At 46.5% G+C, this 20,773-nt stretch overlaps 1 protein-coding gene across 1 annotated transcript in view; it reads left to right on the top strand.

Annotated features, from left to right (window-relative positions):
• Nucleotides 1-468: 468 nt before the first annotated feature.
• LOC142574061 (uncharacterized) overlaps nt 469-20,773 on the top strand; it is a 25,494-nt gene continuing 5,189 nt past the window's right edge. Inside the window, exons 1-6 of the mRNA XM_075683234.1 lie at nt 469-696; nt 5,312-5,391; nt 6,763-6,867; nt 11,051-11,101; nt 19,389-19,451; nt 19,580-19,626. Of these exons, the coding sequence (XP_075539349.1) occupies nt 588-696; nt 5,312-5,391; nt 6,763-6,867; nt 11,051-11,101; nt 19,389-19,451; nt 19,580-19,626 (455 nt within the window). The 5' untranslated portion in view covers nt 469-587. The remainder of the gene's footprint in view (nt 697-5,311; nt 5,392-6,762; nt 6,868-11,050; nt 11,102-19,388; nt 19,452-19,579; nt 19,627-20,773) is intronic.

Below are 20,773 nucleotides of genomic sequence, written 5' to 3'. Positions count from 1 at the left end.
TGTCACAAAGACCAACTTCATCGACTGAAAGGTAAAGCCTTGAAGCACTACAGCGCGGGTCTGAACCGCCCCGAAAGAACGCCGTACAGCTGGCAAAGTGTTCCTTCTCCGCGATGCATAAAACGCCCGACGCCTGCTCGACTTTTTTCAACGGCGCACGAAGCCTCGTTAACTTGCGAAAGTTATGGCCATACACGAGCCGCCAGCGGCGATGCTCTTCTCTACAAGTTGCCGCGGTCATTGATGGACACGACGAAGAATACGGTCACAACCGGGAAAACTCTTAAGTTCGTAAAGAGAGAGAAAAAAAAGAAAGATAAAGTTTCTGTCAAGGGCGAGGTGTTCCTTTTGACGTGGCTGTAACATTGGCTGCCTTTGGGTTCTTTTGTATTCGAACGTCTTCTGCTGGCATACTACTCGCAGCCAGGGCGCCAGGCTATGCCCGCAGCGCACTTCTAGAAAGTGGACTGCCTGCCCGTTCGCCGCTTGTAACGAGGCTCGGCTGCCAGTCCGCGCGCGCGCTCAGTTTCCGTCCTGCCCATCCGCAGAGTACGCGCACAGCCTCAGCCCCATCCGTCATCGCCGCCATGGTGGCCAAAGCAGCAGTTCACGCAGGTCTCGTCCTTTTCGCTGCCTCGGTGGTGCGTTTCGGGGCAGCGGAGAACGAAGAAAAGGTCACGTGCCTCCAGATGAGGGGTGAGCGAGGGCTAACGTATAAATGGCGTTCGTCTCTTGAGAGTGTTTTTTTTTTTTTTTTTGCCGTATCGCGAGACTTAAATTCATGACTGAACGGTAGGAGGCGGTTGCTAACATTTTTTGTTTCTTCTCTCTTCTTTCGGGGAAAATTATAGCTGTGGACCGCCGTAATTATTTATAAAAGAAATGCAGCGTGAAGGAATTTGGCTACGAGATACGGGGTTACTTCAACACTGCAGGTGCCGAGCAGTGGCTCAAGAGAAAGAAAGTGATACATTCAATATAGGGACAAACAGAGAGTGAATAAGGGAAGAATCGGCAATTTCGAAGCGAAATTGAACTTCGGCTTTCAATTTCTCTTCTAACAATCATCATGTTTTGGACAAATTAACGAAAACATAACTTTGAAAGAATGTTTTTTCTCCGTGTAAATGGTCTTTGTGTTTCTCTTTAGCGTACTTTTATTATATGCAATGTTTCAAATTCAGTGAGCAAAAACCAGCTGAATAATCAATCTCTGATGCTTGGAAGGGTGTACAGTTTCGCCATTGTTGGTATATGTTGGTTTGAACAGTCTGCATGTACATTGCTTGCTACTCGCTAGTGAGAGGGCAGGAAATGCAGGAAAACCCTGTGCAGAAATATTAGGGTGAGGATGCGTGGCCGAACAAAGGACGATGAGAATATCGCTGTACTCGATGGCCGTCTGGTCTTCTATTCGTGCCTCTGCAAGTCTCGATAGCCCTTGTTTATTTTACTGCGCGCGGAAGCAGACCGATGTCATTGCACGCCTTTGTAGATGGAAGGTCACCACCCGCACTCTTGCAGTACGTTCGGCTGGTCATTTTCGAGTTCTCCGGAGGTGCATTTACATTCTGATCATCGAAATCCAGTGTTGTGGGCACATCCGCCTGCTTCACTCAGGGTTTGAAGCGCTCGAACACGCTCCCGCCTTCAAGCTGGGAGCGTAGCCAATTTGCTGCAGATTTCCGGTCACCTGGCTTTCCCATTGATTAGGGAGCAGCTGAACGTTTATTTATTTTACTCTCAGGGCCTTTCAGCATTAGAGAAGGGAGTGGGTTACACAAGAAACAATAGGACATATGACTTACGGGGTTGAGCAGAACATTTGCTAATTGTACAAGTTAGCCGAGAGTTTGTTAAGTACAGCAGTGCAACACAGCCTAGTATAAGCCGCATGAAAAACAACATGAGGTCATACAAAAGAGAAAAAAGGGAAGGAAAGTCAGGGAGATTAGCCAGTGCAAGTACTGCCCTGTGCTGGGGAAAGCACATAAAAGGTGTGTGGGGATGCGCGACTCTCACACATCCCCTGATGTTGTTTTCGCCGCATGGCTCCCGTCTCGTGTAATCTGGCGTCGCCGCGTGGCTTTACGGCGCCGGTCGGTGTGGTTTCACAGTGGTACGAGAGATGGCACGAGTGTTGCGATGCTAACAGTAGGGATATATACTTGGGCGCAAATGGCTGTTCCTCTTTGACTCGGGCTCGGTAAGCGGCGCCGACGTTCCGCGCGTGCGCCGATCCATGCTTCTGCGAAACCGAGCAGGACACCGGAATGGACGACCACGATCGTTGAAACGCGCCACCATTCGCGTGACCGTACGCGAGAACGACCAAGTGTTCGTGTCCAGCATGGGGCGAAGATATTCGCTCGCTATCCAGCTGCGGTGAGTCGGACTTCCTCAATTTGTCGCGCGCCCATCGGCATGTTCTGTGGATAGTAATTCGGCTAGCAGGCATTAGTGCATGAAAGGCGCAGTAAATGCCCTTGTGAATGTTCGCACTTTTGTGTTGTTCCGTTGTACCAAGAGCACGTGTGAGCCACCGCACGGGTGAAAGAATAAAAATAAAACAAAGTAAAGTGACAAACATTCACACAATAGTGTGAATGGTACGGGCTACAGCTTTCAAGATCTGTCGCACAGTTCCCAAGTCCTTAAGGACTTGATCAGAGCTCGTGAGGTCTTGAGTGCCGAAACCCGTCTGGACCAGTGTCCTAGAACTTTTTCCCCTGCGAAGGGGCGATCGTCCAGTTTTTCGAGCATGGTCGCGAGTACTTTTCTTGACACATTGTAGCGGGGACAGTCACAGAAAGGTGCTTGGTCTTCTTCTCGCTGCCACAGTTCTCACAAGCAGAGCTTTCGGCCATTCGAATGCGGCAGAAATAGGCGTTCGTAGATTCCACGCCGAGCCACAGCCGGCACAGAAGTGTTGCTTCCACTCGTGGTAACCCTGGTGGAAGACGGAGTTGCAAATGTGGATTCAATCTGTGGAGTCGCACATGGGTTAGTGAATTGACTGGTGTTCCACAGAGTCTGCGTAAGCTCACGTGCTAGGAGCGAAGCGTTGTGGGCGGATTTGTTCTCAACAATGGTATTGATATAGTATGGTCACCATCGTGGGCCGATCGGGCAGCGTTATCCACACCGTGATTTTCTAAAATTCCGCAGTGACCCGGTATGCAATGGCAGATGATCATGTGCCCCTTATCGATTGCGTGATGGTGAAGTGTTCAGATGTCTGCGACTAATTGCGCGTTAGGTGCGTGGTTGGATGGGGATCGTAGACACTGGAGAGCTGCCTTCGAGTCACAAAAGATGAACCATGACTGCGATGATTTGTGACCAATAAACTCCAGAGCAGCACGGATAGCTGAGAGTTGTGCAGCCGTCGGTGATATAATGTAAGACGTGTTGAATTGGAGAGCGACAGATTTTGCAGGAATTATCACTGCACCAGCTTAACAACAGGATTATCGCCGCCAACCATGTAACTTTACTTCCCGGCCACGGCGGCCGCATTTCGATGGGTGCGAAATGCGAAAACACCCGTGTGCTTAGATTTAGGTGCACGTTAAAGAACCCCAGGTGGTCAAAATTTCCGGAGTCCTCCACTACGGCGTGCCTCATAATCAGAAAGTGGTTTTGGCACGTAAAACCCCAAATATTATTATTATTATGTAACTTTACTGTCGAACTTCAAGCCTGCAGCACGACCATCTCTACTTTTGGCTGAACTGCGTGAGGACGGGACAAAAAAGCTGAACAGTTTAATATGCATGAGCATGTTCAGCTAAAAACCCTTCTTCAGTTCATTTCTTCTACATCGGGCCCTCTTTCTAACATGTCCTTGCATCCTGTGCACGTGTTTTTTCTTTCTTTCTTGTCCCGTCCTCGCGCAGTTCACCCAAAAGTTAATATGCCCCAACAAGCCAGACTAAACACCCTTCTTTAGACCATCTCTACTGTTGTGGCGCCTGCCTCCACTTCAATCCCTTTTTGTCATTCCGGGAATCAAAAAGAAAACAGACATGTCGTCTTTCGCCCTCAAACGAACTGTGCTTTCACTCCTGCATGAAAACCAGAGAGAACGCATCCACGTTTACACGGACGGTTCTGTCGCCTCCAAAAGTTCATACAAATGCTTGCTATCATATAATATTACCTAGTGCTTTAAAAATTTCTAACTTTTAATAAAGGGTACAAGATCAGTGAGAAGTTCATCCCATTCTTTCGTTGTACGTGGCAAAAATGATAGCAAAATACTTGCCGTGTTACAATCAATTCTAACTCTAGGCTGATGATCAGTGCGGTGAGAGAGAGGGGTATAAGGAAAGCAGGGACGTTAACCAGTGAAGAGTCTGGTTGGCTACCCTACGCTGGGGAAAGGGGAAAGGGGAAGAGATATCAGTGCGGTGAGATAAGTAATAGGGTCACGACATGAGTATCGTATGTAGAGTAGGGTTGTGATATAGCTTATAAAAGATAAGCTAAGCGATAAATCGTTGACGTGTTGCCAGTGACCGAGCACGCGTGTTTGATTTCACTGAAACACGCTCGCAGCACTGTTGTCGTTCCTAATAATAAAACGCTTGAGTTTTTTTTTCCTCGGAGGGAATGGATTAGGTTTCCCTATTGAAGCGGGACAAAAGTCATGGCGCATCTTAATTACACATTCAACATGATGATTCCACGTTAAGCCTTCGTTCGTTCGTTCCCATGTTTTCTGTATGACGAGGTATACGCCAAATAGAAGAAGTAGACTTTTTTACGCTATTTGGGTGCCCTGTACAGTATTGCTGGTCGCCTGCTCATGGCAGCACTGACTCGAGGGTATTGTCATGGAAACAGCGAGAACGCAGTAAGGAGAAGACTGGCTACGATAGCGGCTCCAGCGCCGTGCACTTCAGCAATTTTTTCTTTTTTTGCACTTCTATAGGGCCATGTTAGCCATCTCGAGTGGATCAGGTAGGATGTAGCGGGAAGCGCACTTGCCGAATTTCGCGTACCCCCGCAATTCCAACTCCGCAAAATCAGTACCCTGTTGGTCTCGGGCCTGCATTCGCAGAAGATAGCGCTTCTTCCTCGTCACAGTAACGGTCTCTCTCTCCTTCCGTCTTGAAGGCACTCCGCACCCTCCTTGAAAACCGTGTTCGAGCGCGGTAGGAACTAGTCGAATGTACTACTTGTTTTTGCGCTATCCAATTGAGTGTTGTTGGTATAGGTTGTAGCTGACTGTACTGATATCGAGGAATGAGAACCGATGTTGTTACCGTACGTTTCGTCCACCACGTGTGACACAACCTTGACGCAGTGGGGAGCGCCCAGCGGGAGTGCATGAACAACGTGTTCCACAACCTTCGGGTGCCTCTGGACACGGACGGTGCCATTCCCGTAAGTACACATTGCCGCGCCAGTCTTTGTGCAGCGATAGCTGCTTACGCGTTTATAATGCGCTTGGACGTGCGTCATCGTTTCTGGAATCGTTTATATGTAGCTTATGCAAGGTGTTTCACGTAACTCGAACCAAGGATTTAAAGAAAGAGCGGTTAGCCGCAGCTCAATCATACCAACGGCATATAGTTAGCCGTCATGCAGCGCTCCTTAAAGGATTCTTTCTATTCGTCTTAATTAGTTAATTAAATAATATGAATTATGCAAAAAATATTCACTTTAGGATCAAGTGCTTTTCGTTTCGTCGTAAAGGGGATTCAGAAACGATGCAATTCTTTGTGGCAACGTATAGATACTGCGTGGCGATAGCTTTTTTTTTTCGGCGTTTAAAGAGAGCCCGCGAATTATGAAATAAAACCACGTGAGTGCACTCGTGCGCTATCGCACTGCAGCCCTCTTCAACCGCGCTTTGCACGCACACGCGCGTGCCAAACTTCAGAGCGCGCGAAAGCTTTCATGCAAATGCAAATACTTTTTTGCGAGCGCTTTGCCTGCGCGTATCGTATACAGTCATATACATGTTTTTGTGCGCTATAGTCGGTTAATGCGCATCATCTGGTTTTCTGGCGACGTACGTGTCACACATGGTGTCCCGTAAATGGCGCTTGTGTCGCCCAGTCGCGACGCGGCGCGGCACCGGGCTTCTCGTGTTGCGGTTCTCGTCGTCGAGGCGTTCTTGGTGGACGCATGCATCCTGGGAGTTCGGGCAAGCATTCCTTATGCGAGAATTTCGCTGTTCGTCTGACAGAGGCTGCAAGAAACGGCCGGGGGCGATACCGTAATATCTATTAGTCAGCGTATAGCATCGAAGCCTCCAGAGTGTATGCTGCCCGCCGCGATAGTTTAGTGGCACTGGCGTCCAGCTGCTTAGTCCGAGGTCGCGGATTCCCTACCGGCCCCGGTGGGGTCATTTCGATGAGGGCGAAATGGTAAAAAAAAGAAGAAAAGAAAGGAAAACGCCTCGAGTATACTTAGATTCAGGTGCACGTTAAAGAACTCCACGTAGTCGAAATTAATCCGGAGTCGCCCATCACGGCGTGCTTAATATTCAAATCGTGGTTTTGGCAAGCAAAGCCTCAGAATTTAAAATAACCTATTTCGAATGTATACGGTAATGCGTTCGGTGGCTACGGGTTTCGTTCTTTCGGTAAACTCCTGTTTAGGCTGTTTATGTAAGTACTATTTATATAAGTTATTTTACAAATAATAAAAATAATATACTAATACTTGCACTGATCAAATAGAGAAGGATGCTTTCGATTGCTAACACTTCTTTTTTGCGCTCCCTGCCTTCTGTCACCACCTTTGCAGTTGCCTAAGGGATCAACCGAGAGAGTGAAAATACTCGCCACTGGCTGCTTGGCTCTCCACGCTCTCCAAAAAATTCCAGTGTTTGGCTGCGTGCCCGCGTCGTCGGTGAGCGTGGCGAGAAGGCGCGAAGGAGAGGAGACTTTTTATTTTCTTGCTTTTCTGGTTCTCTCTCTCTCTCCCTCTTTTGTCCTCCCTCTAAGTACTGACGGTAAGATGAGACGCTAAAGCTTCTAAGGTCAGAGATGAGATGAAAGAACAAGATGCGGTACTTTTTCTCTGCGTTTCGTTTGACCGTGGTCTGTGTTCTCTTATTTGCCTGAACTCCTGTGCCTTTCTGTGGGGACCTGATCTCACGTTGCCTGTTTTTAGTTGATCTTCATGAGACCACTTTGCGTTCCAGTGCGTTTTGTGGGATTTCTGTCGTGGGCTGTCATTAGTGCACTTACGTCACCTAACTTAAAAGGTTAATCTTCGTTTTTGACATTTTTCTTACGTTCATTTGCCACCTTGATATTCGATTATTATTATTATTATTATTATTATTATTATTATTATTATTATTAGATGTGAAAACGAGTAGCCGTAGCCGTTTATACGCACCAACATTTCCTAAATATCATGAACTAAAAAAAGAAACATTGGCCAAAATAAAGAAAATTGCAGAAACCATCGAAGATGATTGTCAATGTAACCGCATAGCCGAATGCTTTTTTGAAAGTTCATCGCTTCGTTAAAAAAATCGACATACTTCAAAGCGCACATTTGTTGTGGCGAAAATATTAAATAATAGGATACAAGTTAATTTCTCCTGGTCGTACAGTTGAAAACATCACAAAGCGCTGAAGCCGAGCAAGAGAAGCCGCTTGAGGAACGCCCTGCACCCGTAGGTCTCACGTCGTTCGGACAGGCGCATCGTACACACAAAATGGAGAACAGCAACGCCAACGATGATCGTTTAAAAGACAATGACGATTGTTCGTTGCGCTTGGTATAGTCTTACTGCGTAATTCCGTATTTAACAGATACGTTGACCCGCACATCACCAGTGGAAGTATATATACGCGGTTATACACGCAAGTCGATTCGCGCTACGTGTGTTGTCTCCAGCGGCGCGAGCGCCGTCAAGGAAGGCGACTAGTTGACATCTTCCTCTCCCGCCGCTAGCACAGGGGAGGGAAGAGGGCGGCAGGAGAAGGGGAAGGCTGTCCTTCCCGAGCGCTCCACCGGGGTATCTAAATCTTTACACGCCCCACGGCTCTCGCATGACAGCGCGGGCGTCTCGAGCAGCCGTAAGAGTTTTCCTTCGGCGACGAACGCTTACCGCCACTTGGCTGCGCGAGGGATTCGCACCGGCGTCTTTGTACCGGTGGTGGAAAGTCCGGCCACCAAGTACCGGTCACAAGGGCGGGTGAAAGGGCCAAAGGAAGCCATTCGCTTTGAGGCCCGTAAGCTCGTCCAGGGCCCTGCCTTTCGGATCCTGTTCGCTAATGGCCAAACCTGTCAAGGAATTTCAGGCAGCGACCCGTACACAGTGCGTTGGACTTCACCGCAGTACACCGAGGTTAACTCGATGGGCAGCATTTTTATAAAAATTATATTTCAGGACGGACCGCCGAAGTTCAACAAGTGTTTCGTTTAGAAAAAGTCCTGCCGGTACTTCCTCCTAATACCGTACGCATTTACGCCACTTAGGCTGGACGTAACGCTGCGTTATTGCAGCGTTTTATTCAGGACCGAAACACTCGGTGAAAAACGGCGCACTGAGGGCCGACGCATTGCTGCAAATATGCGTGTTATTAAAAGGAATTACACTCTCGACGTTGCTATTTCAGGTTTTCTTTTAGAATGGCGGGTCTTTCGAAATATATATACATTTCTTTTAATGTGGCCCATGATTACGCTGTTGCCTTGCGGCAAAGTTCAACAGGGGCCCTATAACGTAAAACTATTCCAATTTCCTGACTTCAAATTTGCGTAACCACCGACCCCAAGCACCGGGCGGTCACCCGCAGGGTTGTCTGAACAGACCAATCAAACGCTCTCCTCGTTCATAGGAGGTCAGTTTTGTTTGCTTGAAAAACGAATAACATTGCCTACACTGAGCGGCTTGTCGTATCTAATTGGCTGACAAGAGGCGATGAGAACGCTTAAGTGGAGAGGGATTCACTGGGGCAAAGCCAGTGCACTGAAAATCGATAACCGGATGAAGAGGGTGGTGTCGGCGTCTGCGATTGGGCGGCTTTCCCTTACTTAGCTTGTGGTGGCTGGTCGAAAATCGCGGCGGCATGCAACGGAAGCTTACGAATGACGCTAAAACTGACCCTCAGCAAAGAAGAGTTGGCAGAATGAGGTAGTAAACGGGCCAAAAGTGCTTGAAAACGTTACACGGTCACGCAAGTTTTATTATACGCAAATACATCCATGCTCTCCTGCAGGTGCGAGTAGCCAGCGTCTCAGCGATCGGCGGCAGCCATCTTTTATTCCTTTCGGAACGGGGCAGCCTGCGGCTATTCCGAAAAAAAAAAAACAGTTTTGTTCGGCATATTAATGAATCTTTATCGCGTACACGTCACTTTGACGTGGTGAGTTCGTGCGGCTTTGTGACGTCGCGTGACAGGCAGGTGAAGTGGGTGCAGCCCGATAACTTTTTACCAATAGCCGAAGGCTAATGGCGAAAAGGGGTCGAATCAGAAATAACTGTTTTTCTTTTTTCTGTCAAATCATGCATAATCAGTGTGTACGCATCATATCAGATGGGGAGGTATTGCGGTTTTCGTGACGTCTCGTGACAGACAGGTGAAGGGGGGGGGTCAAAAAAGTTTTTGACCAATCGCGGAGGGCTGATAGCAGAATTGGAATAGAAAAGTTTGGAATAGTTTTACGTTATAGCGCCCCAGATTGTCGAAGGAGAAATGTCAAAAATCACAGCGTATAAGATACTAATGCTATTGTAGGCATGGGAATGCCGAGTTATGGTGGCTTCGGATTGGCAACGTTCTTGCAGAGCTAGGGCACCTCGAAGGCGTGCATACTGTAGTCGGATACGGCTTAAGTCAACATTGGAGCCCCGCCCACGCCCTCATAATCGCCAGCCACTGTTCCTCCCCGAGGCTGCAAATAGTTCGTGCTTCAAACTTTTCCTGTTACCTAAATTAAATAAGACAGTAACCACAAAAATAAAATTATTAGCACGCAATTTCCTACGTCTTCCCTCGTCTCTTATAGCGGAATGGTGAAAGCCTAATTCTTTATTGAACTGAAATAAAATGCTTGCTTCGTTGCAACTATCTATTGTCAGGTTTCGCTTCAGTTGACAACGAAGTTTCATGAGTAAGACGGGCAAAGCAGTGAAATGAACTCTACCGCAAACTTTTGAAGAGTGAAATGCTCAGACACTCTACACTTTGTCCTTGTCTGTTGCACACCTCATTGCTTCTGCCGATGAAAGGGCTCTTCAAGAACAGCAGACGCTCCGGATGTATCACGTACGACGCCATGTTGAAAAGGTCGCACGACGACGATTTTGTTTGCTTCTGTGATTGGCTGGCAGAGTAACACAATCCTGCGCGGACCATGTGCCCTGGTTGATAATCGCTGTTTTTTTTTATGTTCAATCCTACTATAGCACCGTTCCATGTGTCCACAACGGGTTATTTTCTATTAAAGAAGCACGTACGAAGCAGTTTTAACTTTATATTACACAAGACGTGTTTTATTCAATTATAAGAATTAGTGCTTGAATGTACAGTTATATGCAACGTAAAAAGTGTCGACAGGCCGCTAAATCTGAAGGACAGACGACAAGGTCAGTGCTAACATTGCGACAATTTGTCGTCTGTTCTCGCTTTCTATCTCTTGATTGTATGTGCTCTGCAGGTGAGTAAATTGTGCTTAAAATCTAACACGTGTGAATGAAAACCTTTCATGAAGATTTTAATTTCATAACGCATCATCTGTGCAGCCGTATCGTGGCCGTATTCGTGTTTTAAGCTAAGGCTTGCTTAACGCTAGCCAACAGCAGCGTCCCGCACCCGTATACCCTCGCTCCCATGACGTCACGGAGCCCGTTAGGAAAGTCCCATATATGGTGGCACCAGGTTTCCCTCTACGTAATATTTTGAGAAACTCTATGCTACATACGACTTTTCCTCCATCAGTGTCTCCTTTTCATGATCAGTCGTTCTTTACTGGTTTCCGTCATTCCTATCTCCAAGTTGTCTTATACTGTGAACTTTATTGTAGACGTCTAGCTCCCTTTGCCGTCGTCTTTTTGTTTTCTTTTTCTCAGATTGTAGATACCTACGAGTGCGTTTACAAGAACGAGGAAGCCAAGGAACAGGTAAGATGTCGAGCGACTGCAATAAACACCTTTACATGTTCCGAAGGCTCGGTACCATACGCTTGCTCGCGGGCGCACGCACTTGCACACGCGCTCCCAGGTGCACGTTCTGGGAGGTCGGTATAAGCGGTCACTCTTGCGGCAAAGCTCAAAGAGAATCGTCACACGCGCTGTTTCATGCTTCCAAACACTTCGTACATGCACTAACGAATGGCAAACATTAAACCTTGCCTTCTTTGTGTAAAGCTTGTGTTCCTTCATGCTTCGAGGCTGGAGCTCGAAAAGCTCTAGGGAAAAAAAGGATAATTCAGGAAAAAGAGATGGAAATCACCTTATTTTGCATTGAGGTACTAACTTACGCTTACTGGTGGTGCTTTCATTTAATATTATTTAATTTTTTTTTTACTTTTAGACTTGATCTCGCATTTTTCCATACGCGGAATGCCGGGAACGTGGCAGAAAAGCCAACATCAGAGTTGGCTTGAAGGACACCGCGAGCTCAATGACATTCATCGGCGACAGCGCTACGAACAACATGATAGTGAAAGCTAGTACCGAAACCGGAAATAGAGTGGAAAATGTTGCGAGAAAGACAGAGATATTACAGAGAACAGGACGGACAGTAATAATAAAAATGTAGTACATACGTGGGCGCCGACAAGCGAAATGCATATAACGGCAAAAAGAGATAAGATGTTCTGTTGTCAGGCGGCGATAACGCGCTAAATTTTGCAAAAGTAAAACATCAAACAAACAAACAAACAGCATAATAAAAATAATTGTACCATCACATCAACAAGGCGTATAAGAAATAAAAAATGAATTCAAAGAAAATATGGTAGGCGACCCTAATCTTCGACTTCGGTGTCTTTCAGTGGCACTCGCACCTCGGCGTCGGTGTTCTTTAGGTTAACTTTAGGCGAACGCAACGCACGAACCTACCTCGGAAGCAACTGTTTCCCATTAATCAGCCGGTTCAATATGATGCCACCTTGTCGTGTGTGACGTCATTAGTGAAGCCATTACTTTCGCTTTCTGCTTAAGGGTTTCCAGGAATTTCGTCAAAGCCGGGGTCATATCTGGTCTCTAAAGTCTGCGATTCTGTGCTTTGGTCTGCCGTAATAAGTAATTTCGGATTAATTATAATTATTCCAGACACTTCAGTAATTCCAATTGTAACTAAACTTATGCTCTGATATGATATCTATAATGAAACCCATGGATATTGCACTGTGCTATCTTTTTCTATTTTTTCCGACTTAGTGTGAATATCGTCCCCAGATGTCTCAAATATTTCTAATTAATTCTAAATATTCCAGGCGCTTCAGTAACTCAATTTGTTACTAAACTTATAAGCCCTGATATGATATATCTATAATGAAACCAATGAATTTTGTACTGTACTATGTTTTTTTTTTTAATTTTATGATCTATTGTGAATTTCGTCCCCGGTCTTCCCAATGATTTGTAATTAATTCTAATTATTCCAGACACCTCAGTAACTCACTTTGTAACTAAACTTATGCTCTGATATGATATCTATAACTAAATCCATGAATTCTGTATTGGACTATTTTTTCTATTTTCCTTCTGATTTATTTTTAATTTCCTCCCGGGTCGTCTCAGGAGGTGAACCAGAAGTGCTGCGCAAGAAACAATAGGTTCACCTGTTGCTCGTGACAGAAAAGAAAAAAGAAAAAGAAATATGGACGCGCGAGTAACGTTATGAACTACCACTGCCGCATGTTTTTCTACGAATTTCTGCTTCCTGAATTTTACGTGCTCTTAAGTGAATGCTCTTTTCAGTTTGAGGCGCGAGTGCATCTGGATTAATATCTGACGACTGCATTTTACTCACAGTAAAGGGTGAATGGTGCTGTAGCCCTTTTATTCCATAACCAGTCCCGTTAAAGGACATATGCCAGAGCACGGATGGACGGCGCTGGCGTGAGCTCGGGCTTTTTCGAGTTTGGCAATGTCCGGCAGTAACGTACGATCAGAATTTATTTGCCCAATGTGATCAAGCATGAGCAGGTGTTTGTAAGGCGAGAAGAGAGAGGTACGCACAAATCTTCGAATGGAAATTTTACGGGAAATCCGTAAGGGAATAGTAGCGATACATAGAACATACAGGTGTACCAACTATCATGCCCCATGGTTTAAAGATACGCAAATGAAACGTAGCAGGACAGAACCAAGGTAATGTTGTTTGCCGTCGCTTTGAGATACTCAGATGGTTTTTTTCTTTTTTTTTGCATTCCGCCTAATTAAATAATTATTCTTTCATTATTAATCTGCTTCTAGAATAATTATTTAGAAGAAAAGTGTCAATGAAAAAGTTGTAGAGCAGCATGAAAAACTCCCGATACAGCTTTCTGCTGCTCAACACGTGTTACATAAAAGTGTTTTTCCGAGAGGGAAAGAAGCCCGCGTATACACGCAAAATTGCCGCGCGACTGGCCGCCCGAGGCGCACACACAAATACACACACACAAATACACACACACCATGAATCTCAGCAATCATACGTAGTCATAACGCATTCTCATATGTACCCCCATAGGACCCCACGTACATGTATAGTTATAGAGCGCATCGAGTCACGCGTTACAGACAGACGGACGGACGGGCGGACGGACGGAATTTCATAGGGAAGAAGCCCTAGAATGCTTACGCATTAATATTCGGCAGATCCCACAACTATGCGGGCACCGCTGTTAAGCGAAGCATTCATTGATATTTTCGCGTTGTTAAAGCAAACGTAGCGCTAATTACCGAAAAGTGTGTACAGAGTGACGCAAATGAAAGGAGGTGACTCGAATGACAGCGATTACCTTCTTGCCTTTTGTACTGTGTGCCTATTCGTGCACATGCCCAGTAGTATTTACCTTTCCGGGTTGTATAGGTCAGGAATGGGCGCACACCTGTAGTGTCACCATGCCCAGATGCCCCCATACCCAGTTGCTTAAGTTCTTCATTTTAGACACATATACAGTGGCACATGCTATTTTTAGGGCATTCGACAAAAATGGGCCCCTGCGTATACATGTAGTGTCAGATGCCCAGTTGAACAGACCGAGTAGCCTACGTTGTCCATTTGGGCCTCTACAGAGTGGCACGTGCCATTTCTGAGGCATTGTCCAAGAGTGGGCCCATACCCAGTGTCACATTCCCAGTTGCACCTGCCTAGCACCCCAAGTCGTCTAATTGGCAACGCAGCACTCGCAAAGTGTGAAGAAAAAAAAAACAAAGAAAGTTTCGCTTCGATTCTCCACAGATGGTCGCAACAGCTTGTAAACCGTCGATAGCTCCAGAGCATGGGGAGCAACGTCCTTGAAGCCGGTATTGTAATTCAGGGGGGTCGAGCAAACTCCCGTTTTCGAGAGCTTAACGGCACGCCATTTCGCACTCTTGCGTCTGAACGTGCGGAAGCCTATGGAAATGAAATGACACTTAGGAATTCCTTCCCGATGGTGACAATAATCCAACGGCGAATTTCTAGGTTAAATGAAAACATTATTCTCGGCGATACGGCGTACGTAAAAGCGCACTGACAAATTGTTCGTAATGGGAGCAATGTAAGAAACGGGAACACATCAGAAAAAGAAAAGCAAAGAAAATACTGTATTGTACAAACTTAACAAAGGAGAGTGAGAAAGAGTTTAATCGAAGCCGAATATATTTTGCTTGCTACACGCAAGGCGTGCCGCTTGGCGTAAACGTTACTAAACTGGACAAGTACATCAATGAAAGAACGTTATAATTTGCTATGGTGTTGGGCTGCTGAGCACGAGGTCGCGGGATCGAATCCCGGCCACGGCGGCCGCATTTCGATGGGGGCGAAATGCGAAAACACCCGTGTACTTAGATTTAGGTGCACGTCAAAAAACCCCAGGTGGTCGAAATTTCCGGAGTCCTCTACTACGGCGTGCCTCGTAATCAGAAAGTGGTTTTGGCACGTAAAACCCCATAATTTTTTAGAACGTTATAATTTATATGATGCTTATGGAAACCACTGAGGGAATAGTGATGTTTATTATTAATATGCCTAAGATTTGCTTCTCCAATGTTATTGTAGCGTTTTATTTCCCAAATATTGCGGTTCAATATTTGAATTTCCATGAAAATCTTTTTTTTGTATCTGTGTTTTTCTTCCCGTGAGAATGGAACTGTTCATTCATACGAAAGATGATAACATTGATGATAACTGCGACGACAGTAAGAACAGCTACGACGACGAAGAGTACGATGACAACAGCAACAACAGCTACGGCGATGACAGCAACGAAAACAACTACGATGACAACGACTACGACGGCGACAACTAGACATGACAGCAACAAAAAGAACTACGATGACAATGATGATGGCTACAACAGCAGCTAAGACGGCGACAGCAACAACTACGATGACAACGACTACGACGACGACAACTAGACATGACAGCAACAAAAAAAACTACGATGAGAATGATGATGACTACAACAGCAGCTAAGACGGCGACAGCAACAACTACGATGACAACGACTACGACGACGACAGCAACAACATCTACGACGACGACAACGGCTACGATGATAACTGCGACGACGACGACAGAAGCAACAGCTACGGCGACGACGACTACTACGAACACTATAACAGCTACGACGATGACAGCAAGAAAAACAACTACGATGACAACGACGGCTACGACGACAACTACGATGATGACGACAGCAACAACAGCTACAACGTCGACGACTATGACAACAACAACCACGAGGACAACGACGATGACAGCAGCAAAAACAGCTTCGACGACGATGGCTACCACGACTACAACAACAGCTACGACGATGACAGCAAGAACAACTACGATGACAACGATGCCGATAAGAATAACTTCCACGACGACGATAACAACAATAACAACTGCAACAACAACAACAACGACGACGACGACGACAACAACCGTCTCCTCGTATTACGCTTAAAATGACCGCTACCTGCACGGGTCGGCACAAGCGCGGTGAGGATTACTAGATTATCCGCGGGTGAAAGAAGATGAAGAAAGCACGGCAAGAGAGGAAAATTTCGATTCTGTATCCACAAGAAAGTATCCTACAGGTGAATTCACTTGCACATTTGAGTATGATGTACACCGAGAAGCTTAATTGGAGTCCGCATGTAAAGTATATTACCTCAAAGAGAGCACGTGCAGTAGGTATGCTGCGTAGACTTTGCAGTAATCGACCTGGATACAAAATTCGGCCTCTGGTTCTATTAGAATGAAAGACATTACGCTTATGTCCCGGGCTCCCTAAATTTGTCGCTAATGATATATCAAGAAGCATGCCTGCCTTATCTTCTCATGCGATTTCATATCCTAACAGTACAAACTTTTCTAAATATATATGCACCACCACAGAGGAGGTCACAGCCCTGTACTATGTGATCTTAACGACTCGGACAGAAGGACTTTGTCATCAAGGAATCTGGAGCGGATCAAGGCCAAGCCAACGACTAAAAGCGGTTTGTTCACGTGGCTCTAGAACGAGGCAAGTCAGCTCATCTAATCGAGCAGTTAAGCGGTGGGGACCTTCATGGTGTGCACGATAAGCTAAAAACTTGCAAAGATGGACTGCGGGCGCTCAACGAACAGCTTGAAGGCTACTTCATGGATGATTAAGCTGCAGAATACTATGTCTCTGTGGTGGACTATGAAGACGATGCTTCAGCTATTTCGGCTGTACTCTGTCATCACACGGGGCAGCATCAGGCGTCAACGAGAGTGAGCCAAAGTACTTCATATAACGATGTCGCTGGTGCACGTACAGCTGCAGGAAGCCGTGCCCTCGGGAATTTCATAAGTCATGGCCTCGTCGGCTCTCGCTTTCCAAAGCTCGAAATGCTTCACTTCAGCGCAAGCCCATCGCAGTGGCAGCCATTCTGGGCATGTTTCACCATGCCGTCCACGAAAATTCAGGTCTTACGAACATCGAATGCATTCAATGCGTGAAAGACCTTCTGAGTGGACAGGTAGCGAAAGCCATCGCCGGCATTCAGTCTACGGATGAATCCTATGGGAATGTCATTACTCTTCTCACCCATCGCTTTGGAAACAAGAGAATCATCGAGATTTCATAAGCACACCGGCACATTAAGTGGTCCCCGGCACTTAATTGAAGGGATGAGTCGGTATAAGCTAGCTTATTGGAGCGGATAAGATGTGCAAGTTCTTGCTAAACAAACTTTGCTCGCGGGAAGAAACTCTATGCCTAGTTGCCATTAACCTGAAGCTTCGGTGGACGTTTCAAGGGCCAATACCATATGACGGACACATTTTCACGCATGCTGCTACTCACATATATATTATTCGCACTGGTTTCGTTGACGCAGACGTGTTTCGCACGTAGCCATGATTCTGGGATATCAATAGCATTGACATTTGTGATCCACTCACAAAAACGATGACTACGAGAACGAGGCGATTCGGTGGTTCACCGAAGGAATCATGTGCGATAATTGGTTGTAGGAAGTGGTACCTCCTTGGAAGCCCCTCAGTTCGAGTTTCCCCGACGACCGAGCGGTGTTCGTGCTACGATTGCACAGTTTAGTACGACGCATTTGAGCAGATCGCGATCTGATACAGCAATTTGACAAAACGGTCAAACAGTGCGAAGCTTATGGCCACGCAAAAAAAAAAATAATGCTGTAGAAGGCGAGGTTCCAGACAAGGGCTACTACATGCCACATCATGCCGTAATTAGAGAATCCTCAACAACATGACTTAGAGTAGTATCAGACGCCTTATCACACGCGCAATGTGCAACGTCTAGATACTGGGAAAGAGAGAAGTACATGTGAACAGATCCACCTTTCGCACTTTGCTCGATTAGAAGCTCCCCAGGAAAGTGGATACAGTTTGTTTCTAAAGGAGTCGTCGAAATCCAAGCAACAACCGACCCATCGCATTGGAATCACTGTCCCGGAAATAAAAACCAAGTGGATATGTTGAGTCGTGGACTTCCACTCAAAGATGTCTTTGAGTACTACGTGGTTGTGCTGTTGACACAGTAGCCGAGCCTCGCGCCAGGTTTTGAGTGGTGGGGGCTTCACAAGATGCTCACTGCGTGCCCAGAAAGCGTCTGACGTGTGTCCAGCTTTGCGCCAAGGTGGTCAGTGCACCACTCCCTAGAGTTCGTGTGAACTACTCTCGCTCGTTCGAAGTTGTGGGAGTCGATTTTGTCGGGCCAATGTTTGTCAAAAGACTGTGGTGCTGCGAACATGTATATTGTGCTGTTTACTTGCGCAACTGGGAGAGGCATTCACGTTGAGCGTGTACTGGGTGTTACGGCGAATGCTTTCCTGACGGCTTTTAAAAGGTTCTTTGCTAGACAGAGCACACGATTCGTACACCACGAACTGTGCACTCTGATAACACCGCATTATTTAGGAAAACATCACGCGAACTAGCTCACATGCACCGACTGTTAAGAGAGGAGGTGATGAACTACTACACTAGTCGCAATATAGGCTGACAAGTATAAACCTTTATCTACCCTCACCCGTCGTTATCAACCTCATTGAACATTTGCTTATCATGTTTGACAGCGAACATTAGGGTATGGCAGGTTTAATTAAGATAGAGGTCATTACGGCATTTGAACCACGATCATTGGCGCTAATTAAGGCGAAATTAAATAGCCAAAGTTAAGATAGATTTAATTAAGCCAGTAGAACCCTTGAACTCTGGTGGGAGTCGAACCCACGATCTTTGGTGTTAAATAAGATGAATTAAGGTTGATTTAGCGAAGCTGTTGCAAAACCACCACTGCATTTGCTGAGGGAGGCATATAATGTTCATGGCTCGGATTTTTGTTTTGAACTTGTTCTTTATTGGAACGTACGGTGTTCTGTGTGTTGTATAAGTGATTTCAATGAATGTATGCACTGTTCGCTTCACTTTGGTGAGCGCCTGTAGCCTCTGCCATACATGGGTATGAGCCAATGCTTACAGGGGCATGAGTCATTGCTTAAGGGGGTATGAGATGTATTGTCTTACGTGACGGGCAAATTCCTCGTTGGGTAGGCATGTAAAAGCTTACGTATTTAATACCTTGAAGTTTATTGATGGAAACGTCCCCAATACATAATTTCGGTATCTAAAGTTCACTCATTCTTTTACTCTTTGACCTGGATCACATATACACGACGCCACCTGGTGATCGGGTCTTTCAGTGCACCTACCAACTAACATGTTCTTGTGCAGAAAATGATGTGCTTTCTTAAAATTATATTGCAGGTGTTAGGATCATTCACCGCAAATAGCAAAGAGAAGTACTTGGAGATCGCAGACAAGGTTGAGGTGAGAAATGCAGAATTGTAATACATAACAGCTTTCTCAGCTTACGCATTTGATTATGCAAGCATGAACGTATCTCTTCGAGCTTCTACGTAAGCCCCTATCACTGTAGATTCTTCATATATTTTCAGTCGTGCTTTGGAACCTGGCATGGGACCAAGAAGAAGGCTCTTCCGAGGTATGACCTCGTACTAGCAACTTTTCGTTTTGTGATGTTTCTAAAGAAACACACAAAAGCTTTTTTCCTTGGCTTGTCTACGCACTTTCTGCTCCGCCCTGGTGTTTTCGTGTCATAGACGAGGCACTGTATACATTGGTGTAGCCAACTTTTGAAATGATCTTCAGCGCGTATATATATTGTCACGTGGTCATGACGGCGAAAAAGGCAGCAAAACTGGGAATGACGAAACTAGCGTTTTATTGGGTGAACTTGTGTCCTCAAAACCAAATTACACTCAAAGAACAACGATAGCGGCCACTCATCACGGAGTAGCCGGCTCCTGCGTCTGGTAAGGCGACGACTGCGTGATCATCGAGAAGCACGTCGAAGGTCGGTTGTTCTTTGTCTTGCGTTGCAGTTAGGTCTTGGCTTCGGATGACGGCTGCATCATATTAACGCGTGGCGGAAACGTCGCGACGTCAGGTCATCTTTTGTAGGCCTATTCTTTGCTTCTAGGCTTCGTTGGGAAGGCGGCGTCTCGTTAATATATCGCGGCGATAGACTTTTCGGCGTCTCTGCGGGCAGCGGAGATCTTCGTCAGTCGACATACAGCAACCGCACCTCCATCGGTTTCTGTTTTTATTTTTCCGGATATGGGCTGACGGACCGGCTTCGCGCAGGACCAGTGTATGGCCGGCGCTGCGGTGACAGGTAGCGGCCTGGTAACGGTGAACGGGACGGTCGTCGAGGGCTCCATTGAGTGGTGGCGAGGTAGTCGGCGATGTCGTGAGGCCGTTCGCCAAGCTGTGGTCGCGGCGCGGTAACGGCGAACCCTCGCAGTCCCGTCTCCTGGTATGGGCATCGTCGGGAGACGTGACCCGCTTCCGCGCAGTGGTAGCAGGCCGGTGGTCAGGAGTGCGCCAGACGTCTGTCTTCCTAGGGGAGGTTTCGCTGGACGACGGGTGGGCGAGCTGGCGGGAGCTGCGGCGGGCGGCGGAACTGCGTCGTTACAGCGCCCTGGCGCGGGTGCGGAGGGTTAATTTGGCAGAGGCCGACGGCAGCGTAGGTAATCCTTCGGGAAGTTCCAGTGCCCGCTGGATTCCTTCTCTCACTGTAGTAGAACACATTGTGGGGCTAGTTGGTTCGTGGCTTTCAAAAGATGAAG

This window comes from Dermacentor variabilis, chromosome 3, assembly GCF_050947875.1.
Source record: "Dermacentor variabilis isolate Ectoservices chromosome 3, ASM5094787v1, whole genome shotgun sequence".
In the NCBI taxonomy this organism is placed as follows: Eukaryota; Metazoa; Arthropoda; class Arachnida; order Ixodida; family Ixodidae; genus Dermacentor; species Dermacentor variabilis.
This window is presented reverse-complemented; position numbering and strand designations above follow the sequence as displayed.